A 25,657-nucleotide genomic window follows, 5' to 3' on the forward strand; every position below is an offset into this window, starting at 1 on the left:
GACGGACGGGCAGCCGCCGGCCCCTCGTCTCGCCCCTACGCGCCCCTCATGTCCCCTTCCCCCCCGTCAGAAGGCACTTTTTGGGGGACATGCTGCGGCTCCGCGTCCCGTGGGCTGTCGCCTGCTTCGTCTGGGCTTGCGGGGTCGGCTGTGTGGACCTGGACCCGCTCTGCCCTTCCTGGGGGCTCTGCCGGGCTCCCCTCGGCGTGAACGCATCGCCCTTGGGGCAGGGCTGCGGGGAGATGTGGTGGGGAGCCGCCGGCCTCGGCGCCTGGGGGCTCTCCTCAGCCAGCCTCGTAGGTACGCTGCCTTCTGCCCTATCATTAAGTCATTAGCAGTCATTAAGGCCTCGTTTCGAAAGAGCTGGAGGGATTTGTGGTGATGACAAAGATGGTCAAGTACTACCTGCAATATTAAAAGTAGATTGGCCATACGGAGGTTGGTTGATTTCCCCCCCCCCATCGACATTTTATCATCATGCGTGAGTCCCAATTATATGTTAATGCAAAATTGATAAACTGACACCTGATTTGAAATGCCCAAGGCTGTGTAGTGCTCAGGCATGCAGAATTGCCTGTAATAGCAAAGATGATTTCCCTATTGCTATCAGATAAATGGTTTCTTCAGGTGGTAGAATTGCTTGCAAGCGTAAGAACAAGAATCAGGGATAAACCTTGTGGCAGCTGTCTAAAACAGGATTTGTCATTGGAGGTATTGAGGAATATGGCCAACAGCAAGTGTCCAGAGATAATAACTTAGTGTTTTTACAAATTGGTGTCTGCAAGGCATAGGAATTTTATAGTTAACATGGAACTGTGTGACTATTGCAAGCAAAAATCCGGAAGGATGTTAAAACCCCCAGCATCAGTCCAGTGGTATGAAGCAACGTTTGTCCTCTCTTACCATCGCTCAGAGTAGCTCTGACAGAAGGATGAAGTACATTACTACAGCAAGAAATGCATCTTCTGCCCCTTTCATTTGCTGTTTACATTACTCAGAGAAGACTTCAAGCTGGTTACTCGGTGTTCATCACTGCCAATGGGCTGTACGCCGCAGTTACGGGTGCACAGTGGCTTCCTCCGTTACAGTGCATCGTTCAGCTGTGCAAGTAGCTAAGCTGGAGTTCACTGTCTGAAAATACCTTTTAGAGTTGAAAATAATTGCAATATAAAACTGCCCTGAGACTGCTCCAATCACTATTCATTGAAACTACTCCAAAATAAGTTTTAGAGCTTAAAACTGGCATGCTCTGCCTGTTTCTTTAACTGCAGGACTCAGTCCTTTTCAAAAATCCCAGACAAAGTAAGACCCTAAGTTTATTTGGGCTTGATTTTCATGCAGGTTTAATACACGTTCAGGCAAAGGGTGATTTTTAAAAATTGTTTCTGAAGTATTTTCATTGGATTTAAGAGGAAAGTTATCAAGAATATGGTTAATTCCTATTTTTTAAACATTTCTCATGTGTTTCTTGTTTACAGATTCTTTTCCAATTGATCCAATCCAGGAAAATTATGTCCGTAACGTGAGAAACTGCATTTTTTCAGTTGTCTATCCTACACCTTTTAAATCCAAAGTTCTTCTTGTAGCTGTTTCAAAGGTTGGATATTATTTTTTTCTTTGTTCCTCTTCAATTAATAGTGATTGTTAACACATGTACTAAAATATATTTTAATATTCATAAGCTGTTTATTGTGAAAGTCAATAAACAATATACACTTTATATACACTTAACAATATTCACTTTAAACCAATAGAGCATTTAAAACTTACCATCAGATGTCTTTTAATAACAAAACCTGTACAGAAAACACATTCTTTGCCACTGAAAATTTGATTATATTCAAGTACTCTATATATTACCTTTTTCTTTCCAGGATGTTATTGAAAATATTTTGGATCTTCATATATCTGTCCAAGGAACATCTGATTTTCTGCAGTTTGTCAGTGGTGGGAAAGTGATACTTGGGTCTGTTCCATTGGCCCACAGATACGGAGGACATCAGGTAACGCTTGTTCTTCCAGATGGAATTATGTAGTTCTTTTCATGTGAATTATACGTTGAATTATATTATATACTTAATTATATACTTGAATTATATATATATACGTACCTATACCTGTAAGTATATGAATATGTGCCCAAAGGACATGAATGCTTATGGATGCTTAGGTTGTGGATTTGCTCTTCGTAGGGACTACAGGTGGAAGAGAACTGCAATGCTCTTTCATGGTACCATGTCTGCTTTCTCTGCTTTTCTTTATCTCAGAAGCAAATTACCCTTTAACTTTCGTTAGCTGCAGAGTCTTCTTTGCACCCCTGCAGCCTGACAAGCTCTGATTTGTGATAGGTATTACCAGCTCAGAGGAGTGAAAAAGGTCAGAGCCTCACTGAATTCAGCAATAGCATGATTAATAAGTGTTAAATTTCATTGAAATAGATAAAACTGTTCATGGAAAAGAGTGGCAGAATTTGATGTGTAATTTCCACTAAAAAAAAAGTATATATATATTTATATATATTTCAAGCCATGTCAGTTAAAAACTTTCTTATATAAAAGAGACTAGAAGCTGAAAGTTAGAGGGGGAAATTGGAATTACTCATATTACTCTTTTTCCATGGTTTTCTGATTTGTTGTTGATGTGAGTGTGGAAATACAGCCTTAGGGATCAATATCTAAGTTACTACCTGAGCAAACGTGTTGCATTGTATAGATCACAGTGAACCTGCATGTGATTTGTACTGTTTAAGTATAACTGCTATGACCGATAGAAGAGAATGACTTGGTTTTCATTTTTGTCAGTTTGGTAGCTGGGCAGGTCAGCTGGGTGATGGAAGAGCTCACTTGATCGGAGTATATACAAACAGGTGTGGTATTTTTTGAAAAGACTGATTCACTTCTGTGTTCTGTGTAACTGATTCATGCAAACCTCAAGAAGTATTGTCAGAAACTCTAAAGGTATTTTTGCAGGCATGGTGAAAGGTGGGAACTCCAGTTGAAGGGCTCAGGAAAGACCCCATACTCCAGGTGAGTTGCAGTTAATTCATAAATACCAAAACTTGATGTTTTCTTTTTTAGATTTGCATAGGTCTTATGACTGATCGGTTATTTCTTTGTTCTCCCTAGGAATGGTGATGGAAGAGCTGTGCTTCGCTCTTCCGTGCGAGAATTTTTGTGTAGTGAGGCTATGCACTATCTTGGAATTCCAACAAGCAGAGCTGCCAGGTATTTTTCTTTTCTTTTTCACAATATCCTTATTTAAAGGCAATTTTGTCTCTCAGTTTCACTGAGCATCCATAAAACAGGACAGCTGTTTTCCAGGACACATCTTTCTTTTTGCCTGTATGCAATCAGAATAGTTTCTTAGATTTGTGGATAAAACTTTCTAGTAATAACAAGCTCCAGCCATTTATCCATTCACTTTTATCTTTGGTATGCTTTAAAATATTACTTTAAAAACTATATTATGTACTGTCTTTGCATTGTGGTGAGCAGCTGTTGTGCGCATGTAAGACTGTCATAACTAAATTACCTTAATTTGAAGTCTAGTTCATTTGTGAAGAAAATAAGAAGTGAAAATTAGTTTGAGTGATTGTATCTAACACTAACTCCCCTTACCAGTTTTTATGGTACTGCAATCTGAGTTTATTCTCTTAAAAAAATAAGAGAAGTTCTTTCTTTTCTTCTTGTTCACCAGAAAGGCTTGCAAAACCAGCAGGACTAGATTCCTGCTCTGTAAATGATACTAATACCTTTAGTGAATGAGGATAATCAATGAGTCCAGTAATATATTTTACATGGTTAATAAATGAGTCTGTTATTACACTAAAGTTAAGTATTTGGAAAGTAGGAAAATGTTGAAAGTAACTATTTATGTATTGTCATAGTCATGCAGTTGCAATTTTTAAGATTGGTAGGAAAAATTGCCTGGTAAATAGATACTAATATTGGAGGTAGTATTGAGTGTAGGTAGTTGCTCCCAATTCCTTGTTTATACAACACCCCTTGCGCAGAGAGGGAGATTGCATTAAAAATTCATTTAAAACTAATTCTCTCTGAACCAAAGAGGACTAATAAATTCACTCATTTGGATGACCTTCTCAGAATGAAGTGAACTGAATTTTTCAGATGATTGTGTTTAAAATGCCAAGTTTATTTTGTGTTCCAAGGGATCTCATGTCTGTACTCCGGAATTTCAAGCTTTAAAGAAGTAAATGTTCTTCAGAAAAGGCCAGTACTCAGCTGCCTCATGGCTAGGTTTCTATATTTGCAAAGTGCCTGCAAATCTCTCTAGCATTAATTCTAACACATTTGCTCTGTTGAAGTGCTGTGTTTGTAAATGACATTTTTGATGGTTTATTCACTGACTTCACCTTGAGACCCTTTGCTGTTAGCTATTGATGCAAAATGTTAAATCTGCCTGAGTATCAGCAGGAAAGCATCTGGCAAGGTTACGTCCTTTCTTTGGTGTCGTCTCAACAATTTGCTCAGTGCAAAACAATATGAAATTACTCCTTAGCAGTGCACAAATTCTATTGAGTACACAGTGTGCTTTAGTTCTCTGCCGGCAAATTGGTTAAATGCCTGGCTCTCTTAACTGCTGTACAGGCTCTCCAAACTGTTTGCAAGACTTCATTTGGAAAAACCCCAGCTGATAATCCATATTCTTCCCAACGGGGAGCTGTAGTACTGAGGCGGGTGAGATTCACTTAGACTTCTTGTCAAGTCTTGGCAGAAGTGTGGGGAGAAGCCTTACGGCTTATCCCAGAACACCCAGCAGGTTGGTTTGCTCTATTAATTTCAAGTACTGTGTTCCCAACGGGGTGCTAGAGTTTATGACTGTACTGCCAGATATAGAACGCTTCCTCGTATGGTACCATTTTAGTCACATAGTGGGACTACTAGTTAGCAGTCTTGTGGGGTAGATCGAAAAATTGAGCCAATATGTATAGTTTTCAGAGTGAAATGGCCCTTACTTGCATAACGCGTGGTGGTCAGGCAAAACAGCATGCAGGGAGTGTAAAGTCTAGCCCTTAAGGCAGTAGTAGGGGTGGGGTGGGGTGCAGTCCAGTCCCTCCATCCTTCTGTGAATGCTCTTCCAGCTTCTCTGATGTAACAGCAATTTCAGTGCTCTGTTTCCTGTGGCTGAATGAACATCTGGTGTGCTGCTGAACAAGTAATGGTACTTAAGAACGTCAGGGGTCACGTGAAAACTATTTTGTAGTGGTAATGTAAGCATCTTTACGTGGCTGCTCAGTTATCTGTCCAGCTCTTAAGTGTTGCTTGTCCGTTAACTTGTATTAGTAACTAACAAAACATTGCTGTCCCATTGTATTTTATTTTTTGTCAGCAATAAGAGAAGTGCTGGTGTTCTGTAAGAATTTGGCAGAAAGTGTGCTAAGAGTTACACAGTCAAAATGAAACAACCCTTTTGGCAGAGGTCTGTTCAGAACAGTAGAACTGAGTAACATTATTGTTCTGACTACTCTCTCCTAGTGCTTTGAAATTTTTTGATTTTCTCGATTGATTAAGATCAATCTTCAATTAAGATCAATTCTTCCATCTCACTTATGTCAGCACTTCTTATACTTACTCTTACAGACATACCAATCATTAGATGATTGTTTCCAAAACAATCATCTGGAAAAAATTTCCTAATGTTGCTTCAGTATTAGCAGCAGCACCGAGAGTGAAAGTGTAGGCAAACCGCCCTACAGCCTCTGATATTTTCTCTGATACATTTTTAATTGTTTGCGAAGCAGTACTTTTGATATTTTAATTTCTGTATATTTTCTTTCCTGCCGCCTTTGGAACAATACGCATCCTTTTCTCTGCAGTTAATAGAGAGCATTCATTTTGGATAGCTACTAGATGCCTTCAGAAATACAGAAAAGAATTATAATATAGTTTCAAAGCCACAGTTATTGTTGATTTTTACTGTTGTAAGAATTCAGACAAATTATTCCTTCTAATGATTTTTTCACAAATATTGTGTGTATATGCATGCCCCACATTTTTGGTCCAACTAATTTTTTTCCAAACTCTTGATGCTAAAGTATGTAAAAACTATATAGTAACCTCTTAAATTTAACACTTGGGAGTTGTTTCAACTCTTGACTGTCTTCAGTCATATTTATGAATGGAATATTAGATTTGCCTGTTGTCCTTTTCTGTGTTCCTCCAAGGAAGGTTTGGTTCTGTTTTCTGTACGGTCTTCAGCTACCTAAAAGGTACCTTTACTTAGTTGCATTAAATTTCCAGTACTGTGCCATCCAGCTATTCTGAATAGAAAGACCTTTTTCAATTTTCAGCAAGCAAAAAAGAATTATATAAGATAAGGTAATTTTTCCTGCTGCTAGGCTCTTAAACAAGAGGTATTCTGCCCCTATTGAAAGGAGAACATTTCCTTCAAAAGACAGCACCAAGCATTCCTTCTGCTGAATGGTTCGTGTAATCTCAGTTGCTTTGGAGAGAAACTTCCTACACATTAACTTTAGGAGAAAATAGTTCCTTTGCATGGTTTGTGATGATTGATGCAATTTTCTTTTTCTGATAATAAAAGAAAATAGAGTGAAATTACTGATTTTATTTTGTAAGATGAGTGCAAATCGTGATGTGTTTTAGAGCAAGCACAATCGGTCATTTTCCAAGCACTTGTAAATCTCAATATTTAGATAAATGTGAAAATGCATAGGATGTGCAGAATTTTAAGGCAATTGAAAGGGGGATATTGTTTTTAAAAAATCAAGTACAAGTAGCAGTGAAGAAGAAAGGAATAATTATAATGCTTCATCAAAATTATGCCTTTTTTTGTGCATTGATACTATTTGCAGAGCTCCTGATTGCTGAGGATCCAAGATCTGTGCCCGAGGTTACTGAGACAACAGTTTTGGCTCATATAAAGGGCAGCCTCCATCTGATGCAACAATTTGGCTTCTAATTTCTCTGTCTTTCTAATTTTGCTGTTGTCCTCGGGAGACTTGTGACTTCTTTATGTTATCATCACATCAATCAGTCACTGAAGTTCCAAATGAATGCAGTACTTTTTCTGAACGCAACCCCCTTCCAAAGAACAATGTAGGTAACGGAAAGTGGGCAACTTAAATAAAAAAGAAATACGTCTTGCTAACGAAGCTTGGTGAGCCTCAGCTTTACTGTTTGCTGTGTGTTATTTGTGAAAACAAAGCTTTTTTTTTCCTGAAGTTTATAAAATATTACTTGATCTCCAATGCAAATTATTTTTCCTAAGGTAACCTTTTAATTTTCATTTCTTGTTTCTTACAGCATAGTTGTAAGTGACGATGAAGTGTGGAGAGACCAGTTTTACAATGGAAATATTAAGAAAGAGAGAGGTAACGAATGCATTTCAGAATAATACGATACAATACTGTAACTTAATTCCCCATTGCAAAAATCAACTTTAATGCCATATATGTGTAATAAAGGTGTGTAATAGGCTTCATTTCATTTATTGAGATAGAAAACCTTTCCCAAGAAAGTCGGTCCCAAACATAACTTAGATAAAGAAATGAAGCCCTATGAACAGACTTGCTGTGATTGTGGCATATGTGTTGCAGGGGGTTCATTTTTTTTCACATGCCGTTACAAAAATGATACTGAAATCTAGGGGAAATTCCCATCGTTCTGTTAGCAATACTATATGGGAACGCTGCCATGGCTGTGCCATTGCTCCATCCTCTAAACCAGTTCTGAAATGGAGTCGGATGGCACAGCATGGGGAAAAATCAGAAATGATTTATGTTGGTTCTTTCTTTGTTGCTAGCATCTCTGGGGGAATTCTAAAGTTAATACCAGAGTTTTGCTTGTGTTTGCTGGTATAGTGTATCCTACTGAACAAATGAAGATGTGGAGGAGTAAAAAATACCAATTGCTTTCCAGCAAATTAAGCTTTATCATTAGCATACAGTAAAGTAGTATTATACGTATTCATCTGTTATGCATTGAGCATACTTACAGAAATACTTGTTTAACTATGCATGTATAAATTATTTGTCTCTAGAAACAACATACAATGGCTTTTACTATGGGATTAATTTGTTTTGCTGATACTCTGTTTACATTTAAACATGTGTCTATATTTAAGGTGCTATAGTGCTACGTCTTGCCAAATCATGGTTTCGTATAGGATCCTTAGAAATCTTAGCTCATTCTGGGGAACTGGACTTACAAAGGTTTGATTTTAATCTTCATAGTAACCATTCTCTTAGTTCTCTTAACAATTAAATATATATTGGACTGTATATGTACAGTTGAAATTTAGGCATAACTTATTTAGAAAGGAAGACTGCATAATTCAGAAAGATAACATTTTTTTTTTTTTACAAACATACAAAATATATCAACTCACAGAGATAAAATCCCTTACCTATTTTTTAAGGCCAGGATCTTATAGAATGAGAGGTATTATAGCTAAAATAGTTTTGGTAATTAAGTATTGGGAGGAGGGGGAAGTTGTTTGTTTTGGTAAGATTTGTAAATTCAGTGAATAAGATCCTAGATTTTTCAGTTGTCTGTGAAGTTAAATTAGCAGAAATGTGAAATAAGTCACTAGCATGAGTTTGGTGTATAAGCTGTGCTTTTGAGGAACACATATAACCAGAGAATTATATTAGGTAAGAATTTATTGTACAGCTTTAAGCCTTTTTGCTATATTAATTTATGTTATTCCATCTCAAGCAATTAGCATGGCAAATTTTTAGTTCTATTTTAAATACTTTAATGTTGGTCATTCCCCCGTAGGAGTAATGTGCTGGTAGATAATCACTTGCAACAGAAATTGTTTTAGGGTGATTAAAATCAAGAAAGAGAAGTAGCAGCTGTTGTATTAACTGGTAATTCAAGATAAATTCCTGAATGACTCTACACTGTCTTTCTTTCTCTTTTTTGAAACCTCACAGCAGTGTTTTCTTGTAAAGTGAAAGACTGAATTAAGGAACTGCATTTAAGATGACACAATACTGCATTTTTCTTTTTTCTTTAATTAAAGTATTTGTGTTCCATTGGATTTAATGAACATGTTAATGGCTAGTTAATGTGGCGAGTAACCTTATTTCCTAAGAATTCAGACATAAAATTTTTCTTTGTGGAGTATTCTGATCTGCAATTATTCCTTGTAGTGATACATTTTTTTTTCTTCTCCACAAATTATTTTTTTCCTAGAAGATTGATATTACAGTATGCTAAACCAGATCCTAACGTGCTCTGGAAATGTAACACATGGGGTTTTAACTCTGTGGCAGTCTCCAGTCATGTTTATAACTGGAACATTAGCTTTTATCTTCAACTTTTTGGAAGGGCTTAATCCAAAACTCATAGGAATAAATAGAGTTTTCTAATACCTGTTTGCAGCAAGCTGTTGATCAGCATTATCTATTCAGAAGTAAGAATTCTGAATGATCAGTTCTAAAAGTACCTGTTTTATTTAATGAATTCTGCATCTCATATTACAGGAGATTGCTTGACTTTATCATCCAGGAACATTTTCCATTAATAGCTGTGAATGATTCAGATCGATATCTGGTAAGTCTTTTTTTATTAGCTATATAAAGCTATTTTTATTTTCCACAATCACATGAACAAAAATTATACAAAGCTATTTAATTTTTCAGTTTATAGGGTTTTAAAATTTGAGATAAGTTTCCTGGTTTTATTAGCAAAAGCAATTTTTACTCTTCTAAAAAAAAGCACAAACCAAACCAACCAAACAAAAAAACTAACAACGAAAACCTGCTTCTTGCAGTTTTTCTCAAAATCAAATATGAACATTCTTTTTTCACCACTTTTGATTATGGAAATGTTTATTGGGAAGCTTCCACTTTCCATTACTTTTTGTTCTCTTACTGCCCAGACTTCAAGTGAGCTGTGGTCATGATGGGATCAGTTATGTTCTTCCTAATATAAAAATAGTATATATTGTGTCTTTATTTCTTTTTAGGACTTTTACATTTCTTTTAGTGTACTTGAATGTACCTATTTAACTATAGTCTTTGCTGGATAAGGTTGTTCTGCAGTCACATCGTTTAGAATGTGAATTATCAGTCCCAACTGACAGAGATCAAAGATACATGTTTAAAACCAGAATGTATTAAGTATTTCTAAAGTGAATCAAATGTTTACATTATTCATTGTATTCCATAGTTTTATTTGAAGTAAAATGTGTATTTCATTTTAGGAATTTTTCTCTACAGTCGTATCAGAGACTGCAAATTTGATTGCATTGTGGATGTCTGTGGGTTTTGCACATGGTAAGCTGCAGTAGATATTGTCACTGTATTGGCTTTACAGGAGTGACTCTTTATAGTTGTATACTTAAAGATGGCTTTCGTTTGTCACTTTGTTCTTCAGTCCTTCTGATGTCTGTGCCTACAGCAATATCTGTTGCACATTAATACTGAACAGTTCTTTTCATAACACAGAGAACTTCCTGATTTTTCAAAGCATGACTGTATCTGACAGAAGCCAGGAACAGAACAAGCATATGGGCTTCTCAGAATTGTTGTGGATGTCTGGTGTACAAAGACCATGTATCGATGTCATGTATTGCTGGGAATTTGATTCACCTACATAAAAAGCTGTTCTTTTATAGTGTATAGAATAGAGTGCTGTCCACCTTTGTTTCAGATTTACATTATGAAATATAAAAGAGCATTGTGTTGCTAATACAGCACGTGGTCAACTTGGAAAGAAGAAACTAATTGACAAGTTGTGCAAGATGCTGTTTCAAAACAGTGTTGTGCTGAATGGAGAAGGAAACAGTGCCACCTAGGTATAAAAACCAGATGCAAGATAATGTAGCAAAAGTTTCTAGTTTTCATACTTTAAATGCTTGCCAGGTCAAGAATAGACACAAGTTTATTTTCCTGAATCTGTTTTCTTAAAGGTAACTGCTCCAATGTTATGTAGATTTGGTGGATTGATTTCACAGGAAATCTTCTAGAAACTACAGAGTTCAGGTAGAACTTTAACTTTTATTTCTCCTTGTTGTTTAATTGTAGGTGTGTGCAATACAGATAACTTCAGTTTATTATCCATAACAATAGATTATGGTCCATTTGGATTTATGGACTCCTATGATCCAAGTGAGTGTAGCACCCATTTTTAAATATTATTTTTGACTTAAAATAAATGTCTTATATCAGTTTATGTAATTTTGGTGTGCATGAAAACATACATTGTTATTAGCAGAAAAATCCCAAGTACGTGTATTGTTTGAAGAATTTTAGGGGAAAATATATCAAAGACCAGTTTTATAATATGCTATGCAGGTTGTGTTTCAAGTGCTAGAAGTCTAAAAATGAAATGTCACTATTAAACCCATTTTTATGAAGAATGTTTCCTAATGGATTTCTTCATTTGAATAGATGCCATAATAGAACCCCCCCCCCCAAAAAAAAATATTAAAATTGCATATCTCTATAAGCAGCCTATGCCAAATATTGTATACAACTTTGTATGCGTTATGCTCTGGCTTTGTAGTCACAGCAGCTAATTATATATTGGAGGAAAAGAAATGAAATCTACCCTTTTCTCTGAAAATATGAACTCAGTCTGAGATTAATACGTGTAGGTCTAGTACATACATAAATGTATTACATCTGATTATTGCTTGAAAAGTTTCATCTGAGTAAGCTTCAGAACCACTAGTGGTTATCTTATAATCTGTTTTCATGAGATTACAGCCTCAAATTAAGGACATCTCATGAGAGTAGATTTTATATAACTTCTACTGTATTGAGAAAACAGGTCTTTTCTGGCTTCAGATCTTGTCTTTTATGGTGAGTTGACCTCAGCCAGTAATTAAGCCCCCACCAGCCACTCATTCATTTCCCACTGCTACAGGGCGAGAGAGAGAATTGAAAGAGAAAAAACTTGTGGTCAACTTAAAGACAGTTTAATAAATGAAGAGGAAAAAAAAAGGAGAGGAGAACACAACAAGTGATACAAGGCAGTCACTTGCACCAGCAGACTGATGCCCAACTGTCCTCAAGAAGTACTTTGGAAAGAGCACTCCCCATTTTTTTTTTTCTGAATATGACATTATAGAATGAATCATAGAATGGCTTGGGTTGGAAAGGACCTTAAAGATTATCTTAACTCCAACGCCCCTGCCATAGGCAGGGATGAATAATGTGGCATGGAATATCCTTTTGATCAGTTGGTGTCATCCAGCCTGACCGTGTCAGCTCCCATCCTCTTGCTTACCCCTAGCCTAACTTGCTGGGAGGGCAGAGTGAGAATGCAGAAGGCCTTGATGCTGTGCACTGCTCAGCTAAAGCCTTTGTGTGATATCAATACGGTCTTAGTCACAAACCTAAAGCACAGCAACATACAGGCTGCCATGAAGAAAATTAGCTCCATCCTAGCCAGACCCACTGCACCCTAGAATTGGATGAAATGTATTAGAGCTAAAGATTCAGATCTGAACTGATCTCCAGACCTGACAGATGTGTCACAGGTCTCCTCCTTAATGCTGGTTGATATTGATGTCCTCTGAGGTTTCAGGCAATGCAGTATGCATTGATCAGCTTATCTGCTTTTTATCTGGGCAGGCGGTTCATACTGCATCTGTTCTAAGACCAGTGCTGTAGATATGTGTACATACAACTTCTTGATACCCTGTAGTTTACCTATCACACATTTATCTCCCAAATATGGATTTCTTTACTTGCACATGTAATTTTTCAGAAATGAATACATAAAACTTGCTTATTCAACTAAAGTCCTGTTCAGGTGGCCTATTTTTTTTTAAGTGCATGTTTGTATGTGTTACTTTTCCAAAACTACCAGTAAATCCAGAACTTAGTTGTACAATTATTTGCTTAGTCTTTGTACTTAATAGTAGCACTATATGTAGTGAAAACATTGCATACGTTTTTCCACATTTTTAGTGTTAAAAATGTTTAAACATCTGAATTTACTTTGTATCTTCAAGTTGGAAAATGCCGCCAATGACATATGGAAATGCGACTGTGAAGTATGTACTTCCTAGATTTGCAAATATTAGATCTTGAGTTAATCTACTGTAAATAAGTATCCTTGTGATCTAAGTTTAAATATTTTAATATCTTCGGCACTTTTATTAGTTTACTGTGTAAGTATAAGATTGAATGTACTTCAGTATTTTAACATTGATTACTTTTCCCCAACGGAGTAATTACAAAAACAATGCTTTGTTTGAAACAGATTTTGTTCCAAACACATCTGATGATGAAGGGAGGTACAAAATAGGAAACCAGGCAAATGTTGGGCTGTTTAATCTGAACAAGCTGTTACAAGCTCTAAAACCTTTATTGGATCCCAGGCAAAAGCAGCTGTAAGTAATCGTTAAAATATCTAAACGCTTAAAAGAACTAGTGAGATGGGAGACCCCTAATCACCATATGCATAGGAAAGAAAGGGATTAGCTTTTAAAATCATTTTTTTCTAAGTGAAAATTGATTCTGAATTAATTATCTGTCAGAATAAGGTAGAGGGAGGGGAGAAAGTATTTCAGCAATCATAAATAATAGCAAAACATAGCTAGAATGCCATACTAGATATTGTGGGGGCTATTCTTCTTCCCCTAAGGTAGGATCTTTGCCTGTAGTTTTCTATTATAGGTTCTTCTAGCTTATTCTTTTAAGGTGCTTACATAGGAAGACCGTACAGCCTCCTGAAATTATGGAGTAGTATTTTGATATCCTTCTGTAAAGATTCCTGATATGAATCTTCTTTTGTGCAGTTTAAACTCATGATTTCTTACTCAGTATGAAAGGCAGATTGCATTTTTCTTCTTTGCAACAGCTGTTGATATATTCGATGTCTGTGAAATTGTTTCCCCTCAGTCTTTTTCCCACTACAGATCCCAGTTGATTCAGATTCAGCATATTGATGTTTGTGAGATATCAGACAGAAGTTTTTATTGCTTAGTGTACAGTAGGGTCGCACCCACAGTAGTACTGTAGTTCCATAGAATTTGACATTTCATTTGTTTTTGCAGAGCTTCCCAGATTCTGGAGGGATATGGTCAACGCTATTATACCCGGTACGCAGTTCTAGAACTCACCCCCTGTAGTCACAACACTATAAATCATCTTATGTGACAATTTCCTAACTATGTTGCTATTTTCAGTTTTACAGAATTGTTCAGAGCAAAATTGGGTCTTCTTGGGGACGATGAGGATGACAACTATTTGATTGCTTTCCTCCTAAAAGTGAGTTTGGTTTGCTAATCCTGTTGGCAAACATCTGAACTTATACCCCATACTTTAAAAAACACTTATAGAAATATCTTTATTTCACTAGCTCATGGAAGATAGGAGGGCTGACTTTACAATGACGTTTCGAGAGCTGAGTGAAATTACTGAAGACCAGTTAAAGGAGCTCCGCATCCCTGAGGTATTAATTAATACAGGCACCCCATTTTAGGAACACTCAATATCAAGTGAGTAAATCAGGTTGGACAGAGCCCTGACATAATGTGGGGAATGTTTACTTTTCCTGGGAAGCTCCACTGCCTTTCCCTAACTTCTAATGTACAAAGCACAGAAGAGAGTGATACCTATAGTTAAACAGCAAGGAAAATAAAATATGTCAGCATATAAACTAAAGAAAAATAGGGGTTAAGAGCTGGAGGTATTAAGGTAGAATTTGCTGTAGCAGAGGTGGAATAATACAGATATATAATGCTGGCAAAACAAAGTAATCTAAATAGAAAATAAAGATGATAGTAGAATTTTGGGCAAAGAAATCCTTGAGGATTCATTACATGTTTCTCCTTTATATCCTCTTAAAATTTGCTCACTTTGGTTTTTGCTTAACAGTAACAAAATTCTGTTATCTACCATTAACTCTTTCTTTCTCTTTAGGAGTTCTGGGCTCTCCAGGATCTGGGTAAACACAAGTTATTCTCGGAATGGGTCGCTATGTACCTCTTGCGATTAGAACAGTAAGTCTGATGGAGTTTCAAGTTTAAAAATATCAGCAACTGTGTATTTGCCCAGAATGCCAGAATCTACAGTGTTTTCTGTAACCTTTATTGGGACTGGTAAGCTAGACTAGACATGATTTGTAATGCCTTTCTTTTTGTCTTTAAGGTTCTACATGGTGCTAACTTCTTTAATTACCATTATAGTTCTGATTTGACTCATAGGTACATAAAAATGATATGGGAGGAGTGGTCTGGTTTTGGCATCCTTTGGTGAACATCTGATCAGATTTCTTCAAGTTAATAGCTGAACCTGAAACTCAGGCTGTGCAAATAAATAGGAATGGATAGTGTTTCATTACTGGCAATGCGTATATTTTTTACTGTATACTAGTATTGCCTTAGGATGACTGGGGGTGGAAGTTGCACAGCTGTGAATATGCAGACTGTGTTTGGACAGCACTGTAGTTGTGTGGATAGGGACATTCATGTTAGAACTTTCTACCAGTTCTTTTATCTTAAATCAATAAAGACTGCGTGTATTTTTCTTAGTCATATATGCTATGCGTGGCTGACTAGTGGAAAGACGTACATATTGGGTACTTGGAAATTTTAGTCAGTAAATACAATTCTTAAGAAAAATATTAATACAAGATACAAAACCTACAAGAAAGTGCATTTTTTCCCAAGTCTAATGTGTTAGTCATGTTCCGTGTTATCAAAGTTGTAGTTACTGATTTGGTACTTAAAAAATCCACTGAAAGCACGTGTGTCAGTTATGTTTAACAAATAACTCCATAATATTTGCCATATTTGCCATTACAACTTAAAGAGTATGAGGTAAATATATATATGTATCTACAGTAGGATACAAAAGCTATTTGGAATATATTCATTATGGGAATTACAATCAGCTATTGCACAGTGGATGCAGACCTTCCTTGAGGAAACACAGAGGAGGTATGTGTACCCAAGTTCTGAAAAGGAAATTGAATACTTCATGGCTGATACCTTGAAAAAGGGTAAGGAGAAACACAAGAGAAAAATAAATATACCACTTAGTGTTTGTTCAGTTCTTGTGGTTCAAATAGTGGAATTATTGGCTTACTGTCTGTGAATAGTAGATGGTTATTGTAGTAAAAAGGTGAGAAGAGACGTGAATGAGAAAAAAGTAAATGAGTAACATTCACAATTACCTTTTTGTTTGTTTTTGTATTTAGTAGCAAGGGTGATACAGACATCAAGAGAAGAAGAAGAATGACAGGTAAGTAAGACGAAGTCATATGCTTGGAGGTGGCTACTAACTTCTTAATTACGTTGCTTTACTGTTAATAATTTTTCCTTTTGAGGAGAACTAAAATGTAACCTGATTGTCAGTGTTTTGTGATGTCTCAAGTTTGGCTTCACCTTAGTGTCCTGAAATGGTGGATGTGTTCTGGCTTCTATCCAAATTTAACGTTTCATTACAAAGTAGGGTGCTCTGTTAAAAGGCCCCTAGGATTTGATTTCCTTGTGAGAGATGCCCTTCCACTTCAGCTAGATCTGCTTTCTTGAGTCCATTCTCTTTTCCTTGAATCTTTACTTCCTTCCTTTAGCAGTCTGTGATCCTAACAGTTTGCATTGCTGAGAAGAACATTGTTCTTCTCCAGTAATGAAACTTTGATAACATCAAGAAATAGTTAATAGCCATCCTGTATTGGCTCGATGGGCTAGGATTTATCCGAGTGTTCAAATATGTCCAAATCCTCTGTACATATTATAAAGAATTCATGTTTCTGATAGGCAACCATTTTTTTTTGTGCACCTGGAGAAAAAAGCTTCATGCTTGTGGAAGTACAATCAAGAAAGGAAGGTGTGGTTTTGCGTGATTAGATATCCCACTTACTTTAATTCACCAAGTTACTCTAAATGCAAAATGGTAAAGATACATAGCTGTCTATCACAGCAGAAACAGTGGATATGAAATTCTAGAAGTTATCCAGAGAAAGTTTTTTTTTTCTTTTTTTTCTTTCTTTTTTTTGGATTTGGAATAAGCAGTGGGAAACTTGTGAAATGTGCCTACAAAAGGCAATGACAACTGAAAATTTCTGGACAAAGGGGAGTGAAGTGAATGCAGGATCTGTCAAATTCTGCACAAGAGGTAGTATAAGCTTCATTGTTATTCTGCTTTGCAGGTGCTTTATTCACATCTCTAATGGAAATGGCTGCACTCTTTCATTAGATATTGATTGGTTGCTTTGTTCAAAAGCTTTAATTGATTTTGTAGGAAATGGCAGGAGATAGCACTGAGCACTGATAGTAACAAGCTGTTTTCATCCACATTTTCTAACTAATGCTCCATACATTTTTAAGAATGCTTCTTACAATTTCACATGCATTTTTACAAAGTTAATATGAGAACAGTTACCAAGAATAAAGACTTGTTTTATTATTTTTGTATATATTGTATTTTTGTATGGTTGGGAAGTTTTAACTGTGGTGCTCAAGGCTTTTAGCTCAACTACTATTTTGAAGTTCCCAGCTTCCCTGCTTTCCTTAGCTCAAATTTAGTGCTGACAGCCATCTAATAACACTTTTCATTTTTGTTATTTTTCTTTTTCTATGTTTTTGTGAATCTGCTTTTAGTGAAGTTAGGACGTTCTGAGTTTTCATTCCAAATCAGAAAGGCTCTCAGTTTGGGAAGATTTTCTGTAAACCAGCATCACGTTTATCCACACACATCTGAGAGGATTTTATGGTATAGGAGACAGAAAAAACAAGGAGAAGGCTTTCCCCCAGGATCATACTTCTGCTACTGGTCTCAGCTTTGGTAGCAGACTGAAGCTTGATATGCAAACATTCATGGTTAAATTAGATAAGTTCCACATAATCTGTCATCACTCCGTGTTCCTGCAACAGAGCAAGCAGAAATTCCTGACAGGCTACTGAGGTCAATTTGTTATTGTTTTCTTTAAAATTGTGTTTTTTCTTTTAAAAGATCAACAGACTTTGTTACATTTTTTGCTAGCTTCTCCATTTTACGGTGTGACTGAAGTTTCTTAAAAAGTTGTTATTTTCTATGGCATCCATACATTTATGTTGATCTCTTAGGCACCTGTCTTGGTCTCTTGAAAATATAATTTTTAAAACTATTTCCTTTACCAGCTGCCCCTTGTCAATACAACATGCATCACAAATCTGGCTCCAGGCCACATCCACCTGCGTTTAATAGCAGGGGTGCCTGCAGGGGTGGCCTCTGTGAGCAGAGCTCAGTCTGAAAAAAAATATTTTTTTCTCTCTTCACTGAGTTTTTAGTTCTTAGTAGCACTTTATCATGTACTACATACACCTAGTTCCTTAGGAGTTGATCAAAAAGTTTTGATAATCCAAGTCCCAATACAAGTCTATCATTGTATTTATTGGAATACAAAAGAAATATGTTAAAAAGAGAAAAATAAAAATATTTTAGGCCAGATCATAAAAAACTTGCAAGGGCACCAAATTTCTTATGCTTTGTCCTTTTCTTATCTGACTTATCTTATTCTTTCATAATTATCTTGTCAGTTGTGTCAATTACAGGTATTTTTAACTCCACTGTAAAACTTGTCAATTTGCAGTTTTTAAGAATGTATTTCTGGGACAAATATTCTCTTACTAATATAAGTTATGGTTTTAATGTGAGTTACCATTTTTGTATGAGTCATATGTTCACTTCTCCACCTTTTAGTATTCTTTTTACATTGTTATCCCACTTAAGTATTGAAAATCCATTTACAGGATTGAATCACATGCTCAGCCAGAGCAAATTATTTTACCAAGGCTTTTTTTAGTGGTTAGGGCAGGGTGTTGTTATGGCTATGTGAGGGGTGATCAGGGTTCCCAATGGCCAATCTATTTGTCAGCTTTTGTTTAATTTATGTAAGTACATGCAGCGCAACACTAATGTGTAAAACAATAATTCCTATATCTGGATGCACTGCATTTCAGTCTTAATTCTCAAGTTAAGACCTGGACACAGTGCCTGAGTGTCATTATAAAAACCTGGGCAGCTTTTATAATGGAGGAACATTATAAAAAAGCATTTGGACAATGCTCTAATAAATATGGTCTGATTTTTTGGGTGGTCCTTTGGGGACCCAGGAGTTGGACTCAATGATGCTTGTGGGTCCCTTCCGACTCAGGATACTGTATGGTTCTGTGAACGTTCCCTTTGTCTTGCTTTGTGCTTGTTTAGTAAGTGACAGTGTCATCTGAGATAGATGAAGTGCTTCTGGTTTCAACCCACATTCTCATCTTGTCAAAGAGCTTCACATTCCCTCTTCTGGCAGGAATGTGAGTGGTCAGGGTACAGGACTTGCAGCAGAGAGTGATTTCTGCCCTTTACTTTTCTAATTAACATGAAGACCCATTGTGAAATGCTGCTTTATGTCAAATTCTGTGGCTTAAAATGGCTATCGTTAGTTCCAAACATAAAGAATTTAGTTATATTGTGAGACATAAATAATCATGCAAGTGTTGTTTCGCTGATTACATAGCTTCAGTAAATTCTAGTTTGTCAGCTGGTAAAATGGTCCTTTTTAAGAAGCAATGCATATTACAGAGAAGTCTGTTCACTGAGCTAGGCACCAGTTCTCTGCAGGGAGCTCTCAATCATGAATTGTCCTGTGACTGTCTGACCACAAAACCTTAGGAGGAGGTTTGTCATAGCTTTCCTCAAAGCTGTCAATTGCCTCGGTAGCCAACTAGGATAAACAAGTTATGTCTGCAAGCTGAAGAAGCAGTATAAGGAGTTGCAAGAAGAGAGTGAATTGAGAAATAGAAATAAACTAAGTTTAATCTTGTTATCTAAAATATTGTTTCTCATCCTTCCCCTCATAACATGCTATTATTTGTAAATAAAATAAGATGATAACAAATTGACTACAGGAATGAATAGAGGGAAATATGGGGTGGAGGTTTTCGTGAATGCTTTGCTTTCTCTAATTTCTTTCAAATAAGCTGTAAGGGAATTTGTAAGGGTTGAGGTTTAACCCCAGTAGGCAGCTGAGCCCCACACAGCCACTTGCCCATTCCCAGCCAAAACCAGGACAAGAGGAATATACAGCTGCGTTGATTTTTTGAAAGAAATATTTCATATTATATAAAATATGAGGCTTGAGCTAACATCTATTTATACAAAACCTTACTGGGACGTCAGTGGAAAGGGAAGGAACAGATGAATTTTTTTTTATGTCCATAAATCACAGGCCATAGGTGCTAATGTCTCTGACATTACTAATTAATCTCTTTGTGGGATAAATCAGCTACTGAATTTGGGAAAATATGTAGACCAGTGTCAAAATAAGATGTATGATGCAAGCTGGAAATACGTGTTACAATTAATCTGTAAGATTGTTTTGATCATTAATTAAAGGGAAAACTGTTTCTGAAGCAGAATCCTTTGCTTTAATTGCAGAGGAAAAATAAAAGTTGTGTTGATGTTCTATCTGCTAACAAATTGATAATAAAAACCATGTAGGCTTATGAGCATTTTCCTTGGCATACAGTTTGGCAGAGCTCCTTTTTATAAGCTGTTATTTACCATCCACGAAGATGTAGCCTGGGTTATTAATTCAGTAGTCTCATTTTCAGGGTCCTTATGATCTCCCTACCACTAATTAGACACAATCAGCCTGGAACATGTCAGAGAAGCGAGGCAGTCGTCACGGGTGTTTCGAAAAAGATACAGCAGACAGTTGTGGAAAAAAATGTGGATTTAAAAAAAAAAAAGGAACAACAAAGTTGAAAAAATGGTTCCTTAAAAAAAAACACAACTGAAGTGCAACATTAAAGGCTTTTATGGCTAACCTTTTGATACGTTATATAGAAGAAGAAAAATCTTAGTATATATGGTTTTATGAATATCTTATTAGTTCCTTTTTACCTTAAATAATATTATTCGTTATTTTGGTCTCAGGAATATATTGACATTGAAATATACTTTCCAACAGTGTACCAGGAACCTAGGCTGTAGTCAACTAAACTAAAAGTCTGCTGGAAACAGGAAGTTCTTTTTCTATCAACCTGTTGCTCTACCCTGTTCTAATTTTTGTTTTAAACATGGGTGATGGGACTTTGGTGTTACTCATTGTGCAGATTAAAGAAATATTTTAGCAGCTCATAAATAAAGGCATTCATTCTATTTTCTTCTTATATGTGTTTTTTGATCTGCAAATTAAAAATTCCTGAAGACTTCAGTGAATTTTCTTCTGTGACTGTGTTCTGTTTTTGTTGACTATGTCTAACTGAATTGATCATGATTTACTTTTGGTTTCAGCTGTTAATCCCAGATACGTGCTTAGAAATTGGATGGCAGAATCAGCAGTGCAAAAAGCCAATTTGAATGATTTTTCAGAGGTAAAATTAGTTAATCCTTTCCTGATATATTTGTTAGTAATTGTTCTGAATGTTAATGAAACAATTGTTGCATTTGCACTTTGAACCCATATTACACTTTGACCAACATTGTTCCATGTCATGCCAATCACTACTTATAACAGCAATAATGCTATCAATGATATTAGCAATGTTAATAGTATTAATTATAAAAAGTGTTCATCATTATAATAGTAATTCTAATAATAGTAAGTAACTCATGGAACAATTTCTGGAGCCAGGACGGTGCACAATATAAAGTGGCAGAGACTTTTCTTAATTTCAGGAAAACATATTGTATAAAAACTTACTCATTTTAATTGCTTCTAGGTTCACCTCCTACAACAGATTTTACAAAATCCCTTTCGGAGACAGAAGGCTGCAGAGAAAGCAGGCTACTCCCTACGCCCACCAGCTTGGGCCAAGGATCTTAAAGTAAGCTGTTCATCCTGAGAGGAAGTTAAACAAGCAAGAAAAATGGTAAAGGTCTTGGCCATTGGAAAAATGGCTCAGGCCTTCAAACAGGAATCAAGCCAGAGGAAGTTGTCCCTCTTATTCTATGTGGACTGGAATCTGCTATGCTGCTAAACAAGATCTTGATGAACTTTATAAAGATTAAAGAAATGAACCACTATGGTTGCATCAACAAATCATATTGGCATTTAATAACTCTGCCCTGTGTATTCAGCTGTGCATTAATTTGAGTCCTAATATTTAAATTCTGCCAAACTGTCATATTTAACATCGCAGAATTCACATCTGATCAGGTGTTAATGTCTAAAGGGCTGGTCAATTTAAAATACATCTAATTTTTTTTTAATCATAGAATGTTCTGATTAATGTTCTCATTGTTGTTGCACACTTACCAAATGTAGTTTCATCTGAAGATATAAAGGTGAAGTCTTGCAGAGCACCACCTTACACCTAGACCTTATTACCTCTTCTCTTCTTGACCTTGTTTTGTCCCATTAAGCTGCCAATGAAGATTTAGAGGAAATTGAATTAAATTGTAAGCAAATACACCTGTCTTGGGAGTGACTTGCCCCAGAACAGGTTTTGGTATCTTTGCCAGAGTCAGGTGCCTGTTAAGCCTGGCTTACTGTTCTTTGAAAGTTTATCTTCTGATAGTAGTAGAGAGATTGTTGGTGTGTGGATATCATGACTCAGGAAACATTCACTGGTTGGATATGGAAAAGGACTTTCTTGCACCCCATTTGGTACACTGTCAGGTCAATGTACCTTTTGCAGTCAGCTTCCTGATGCTGTTGGTCTGACAAAAATATTGCAGGGAAAATATTTAAAATTCAACTGAAGCTGTTACATAGCAGTGCCTTGGATTGTAACAGTGCAGGACTCATCTTTGTTTTGAGTCCAGGGTCCTGGTATTTATCTTTGTTTAACGCTCCAATTCCACATCACAAAACTTTGTGTGTAATTAAGCTAAAACTAATATGCAAGCTCTCAAGTGCAGCGTTCTGCTAGCAAAATTCACTTATCTGGCGTTTTGTTATTTCTTGACGTTACCTCTGCCCTTCCCAAATCCAAAACGGATTGGTTTAGAATATCCAAATCTCTTCTGAAGAGATTTGGATCTCTTCACTTGCTTCTGAAATGGAATGCTTCTGAAGTGGTATTAAGTGCTATGATTAGCATTTCACAAATCTATTTCTAGAAATATAATTAGTGGGGGAAAAGAAATCTGCGTTATTAGAAATCTTTCACTGACTACAAAAAATACACAAATGCCTTTGCTTCTTAAATACAATCAGTGCAATTATTCAGCATGGTTTCCCCTCAGATATACAGTTGCTCAGCCTGAGTTAACATTCCTTGTGCGAGCAGTAAGTGCTTTTCTGCAGCCACTGGGTTACTGTTTGTGCTGGCAACAGCTCCGGGTAAAAGGAGTGGGGTGGTGAGGGAGTTCTGTAAAAGCCCTGTAGCCGTGGGCTGTGTTTACAACCTGTGGGAACATTGCCAACGATACCTGCTCTCGGGTAATTGCAAAATAAGGTGTTGTGATGAAATGTCATCCTGACTACTCCGATTTCATAATAGTGCTGCTGACCGTTACAGGTAATCACGCTGCCTTCAGGTGTTCTGCAAGGCCAAGACGATTTGTAAGTCTTAGTTCTACTGAATCTCTTCTGTTCTGTTTGTTTCCCTCAAAGAGAATATGCACGTATCCCAGTTTGTAGGGGACTGTCAATAATCCCTATGTAATAGTTGTCCTGTACTTTTGCCACAAGGTCCATTTAAATTTCTTTTTCTTGAAGTGCCTGAAATAGAGTACCTGAAAAATACATGGTTATCTGAACACTACCTTCTGTTTTGTCAAAGTAGAGAAGTGAGACCACATGATGCTCAGAATTTTGTACCACCTCACTTTCTACTTCTAGATTTTAATTATGATGGTTTATGATTACACTGTAAACATTAGTACTGTGTTTCATGATGTAATTCCTAAAATTCTTACATGGGCTTTTGCTTCCTGCTCTGGAGCTGCCTCTTCCTTCATGTTACATAAACACAGCAGTGATGCAAAAGCAGATGGGAAATAGAAGTACTGATTAAACAGTTACTTGTTTGTACTGTCTTCTCTCTATATTGGAGAACTGTTACGAGGGTCAGCAATGGTGATCCCCCATGTGTGGACTTTTCTTTTCCATGTGAAAAAAATGGTCTCTTGGAGTGGGTCCTTCTTCTGTACCAGCAATGTAAAAGCCCGAAGAAAAAGATAGCTGCTGAGACTGCTTCCCCTTGAGATACGAAGAAAGGTTAAGAATAACATGCTGCAACTTCAGTCTCTGCTAATGTACATAACTACAGGAGTAAGACAATTTCATATGGCAGAAGGCTAGATAGGGGAAGGAGGATTGATTTATCTTTTCTTTTACAAATGTTTTGAAGATCTGTTTCTATTTTGTAGCATCTTTTCTTGGTGCCAAATAAAGCCAGATAATTTTGTATCATTGAGCTAGTAGCTCTGTTATTTGAATGGAAAGTTTGAGTACTTACATTTCAGAAATTCAGTGCCACCATTACATACACAAAATAGTTGATAAAGGTCTAATCATTACAGCGTTTCGATCGATCTCTGGAGTTTTCTGTCAGCTTTGATTCTTCTTGAAGAAAGCTCTTATTTGTGTGTAAAATTAAGTACATGAGTTATGACTGACTGAGGCTGTAAAATGTATAAAATTGAGTTTATTGTGCTGTAACAAAGACAAGGGAGGAAATAGGGCAGGAGGCTGGGCATTCTTGTGAGAAGAGTGAACGCTAGGAACGCTGTGTAAAAATCTTAGTGCTTTGTGAACTCAGAGAAAATAGCTCATTGTGCAGCAGTTGCCTAAGAACATATGCCACTTTAGTTTGATGCTGAGTACATAAATCAAACCTATTTTCTTTTATGAAATATAAGTAGTTGGGTAGCAGACAGCTGGTGTCACTTAAGTGATTCAAAGATGAGCACTCCTAATAATGCACAAAAAAACACCCAGCTCTTTCGCATCTGATGGTTCTGCACGTTGTTTAAATGAGGTAGATAGGGAAAGCAAGTGAGAGACAGAACCTTTTTCATTTGTTAAGCTCTTAATTTTAACTCTCCTACTTTTAGCTAGTTAGTATTTTTTTCTCCTGCACTTAAAACTAGTTCAAGCTCCAACCTAGTTGGTTAAGCTTACGATCCTTGCACTGGTTTCAAAAGCATGTCTCAGATTGGCTCTCTGGAGATGGTAAGGTACCTTTTGAATTGTTCTTGCATGTCAGTTCAGAACTTACCGGTTTCAACGGTTGTATCAGTGAACGCAGTTCTCCAGCTGCAAGCTTTTTGCTCAGTTTGGTGAAAGCAAGGGAACTAGAAGACCACTAGGACCTGCATGGGCTCTGTCTATATTAAATAAAAAGGCCTGGTACCCTAACAGGCCATACCCACAGCACAGGTGACCTCTGCACAGTCTTCAGTCTCATCCATGTTGTCCTCTGGGAGTGGAGCCTGGGTGCTTAAAGAGGTATGTCACAAACATTTTCTGGTGACTCAGTTTGGCACTTCCCTGACTGAAGTATCCCTGTTCCGTGATCTACAAGCTCCTCGTGTCCATCCTTCCATCCCTGCTGCCTGCTTCCAGCCTCTCCTTTCACGTGTAATGCTTTGAGCTTCTCCTCCTAGCGGTGAAGTGGCGATACAACCACATTTTGCTTCGTGGTGCTCCAACTTGTCAGAGGCTTGTGTGTCCTCGATACTGCGTGTTCACCACATGTGCTTGATCAGACTGAAGTCTTGGTCTTTGCAGCCGTGTGAAGGAATATGCTCTTGTAGCCACCAAAAATTGCAAATACCGTA

General features: G+C 36.8%; 1 protein-coding gene across 4 annotated transcripts; it reads left to right on the forward strand.

Moving 5' to 3' along the window:
- The first annotated feature begins 163 nt into the window (after positions 1-163).
- On the forward strand, positions 164-24,291 carry LOC308191166 (protein adenylyltransferase SelO-like). Of its 4 annotated transcripts, none has more exons than XM_080583359.1 (17): positions 164-300; positions 1,875-2,003; positions 2,970-3,026; positions 3,126-3,224; positions 7,284-7,351; positions 8,104-8,191; positions 9,470-9,539; positions 10,192-10,264; positions 11,015-11,098; positions 13,203-13,332; positions 13,999-14,043; positions 14,131-14,212; positions 14,304-14,396; positions 14,867-14,946; positions 16,146-16,189; positions 21,221-21,300; positions 21,649-24,291. In XM_080583359.1, exons 4-17 carry the CDS (start codon positions 3,187-3,189, stop codon positions 21,769-21,771), a joined length of 1,098 nt encoding a protein of 365 aa, XP_080439485.1. In that variant the 5' UTR covers positions 164-300; positions 1,875-2,003; positions 2,970-3,026; positions 3,126-3,186; the 3' UTR covers positions 21,772-24,291. The 4 variants fall into 4 exon arrangements, with proteins under 4 accessions (XP_080439485.1, XP_080439486.1, XP_080439484.1 ...); XM_080583360.1 differs by lacking the exon at positions 164-300 and adding an exon at positions 1,505-1,597; XM_080583358.1 differs by lacking the exons at positions 164-300; positions 1,875-2,003; positions 2,970-3,026; positions 3,126-3,224 and adding exons at positions 4,874-5,230; positions 6,833-7,076.
- The last annotated feature ends 1,366 nt before the right edge of the window (positions 24,292-25,657 follow it).

This window comes from Anser brachyrhynchus, assembly GCF_964034855.1.
Source record: "Anser brachyrhynchus genome assembly, chromosome: 2".
Lineage (NCBI taxonomy): Eukaryota > Metazoa > Chordata > Aves > Anseriformes > Anatidae > Anser > Anser brachyrhynchus.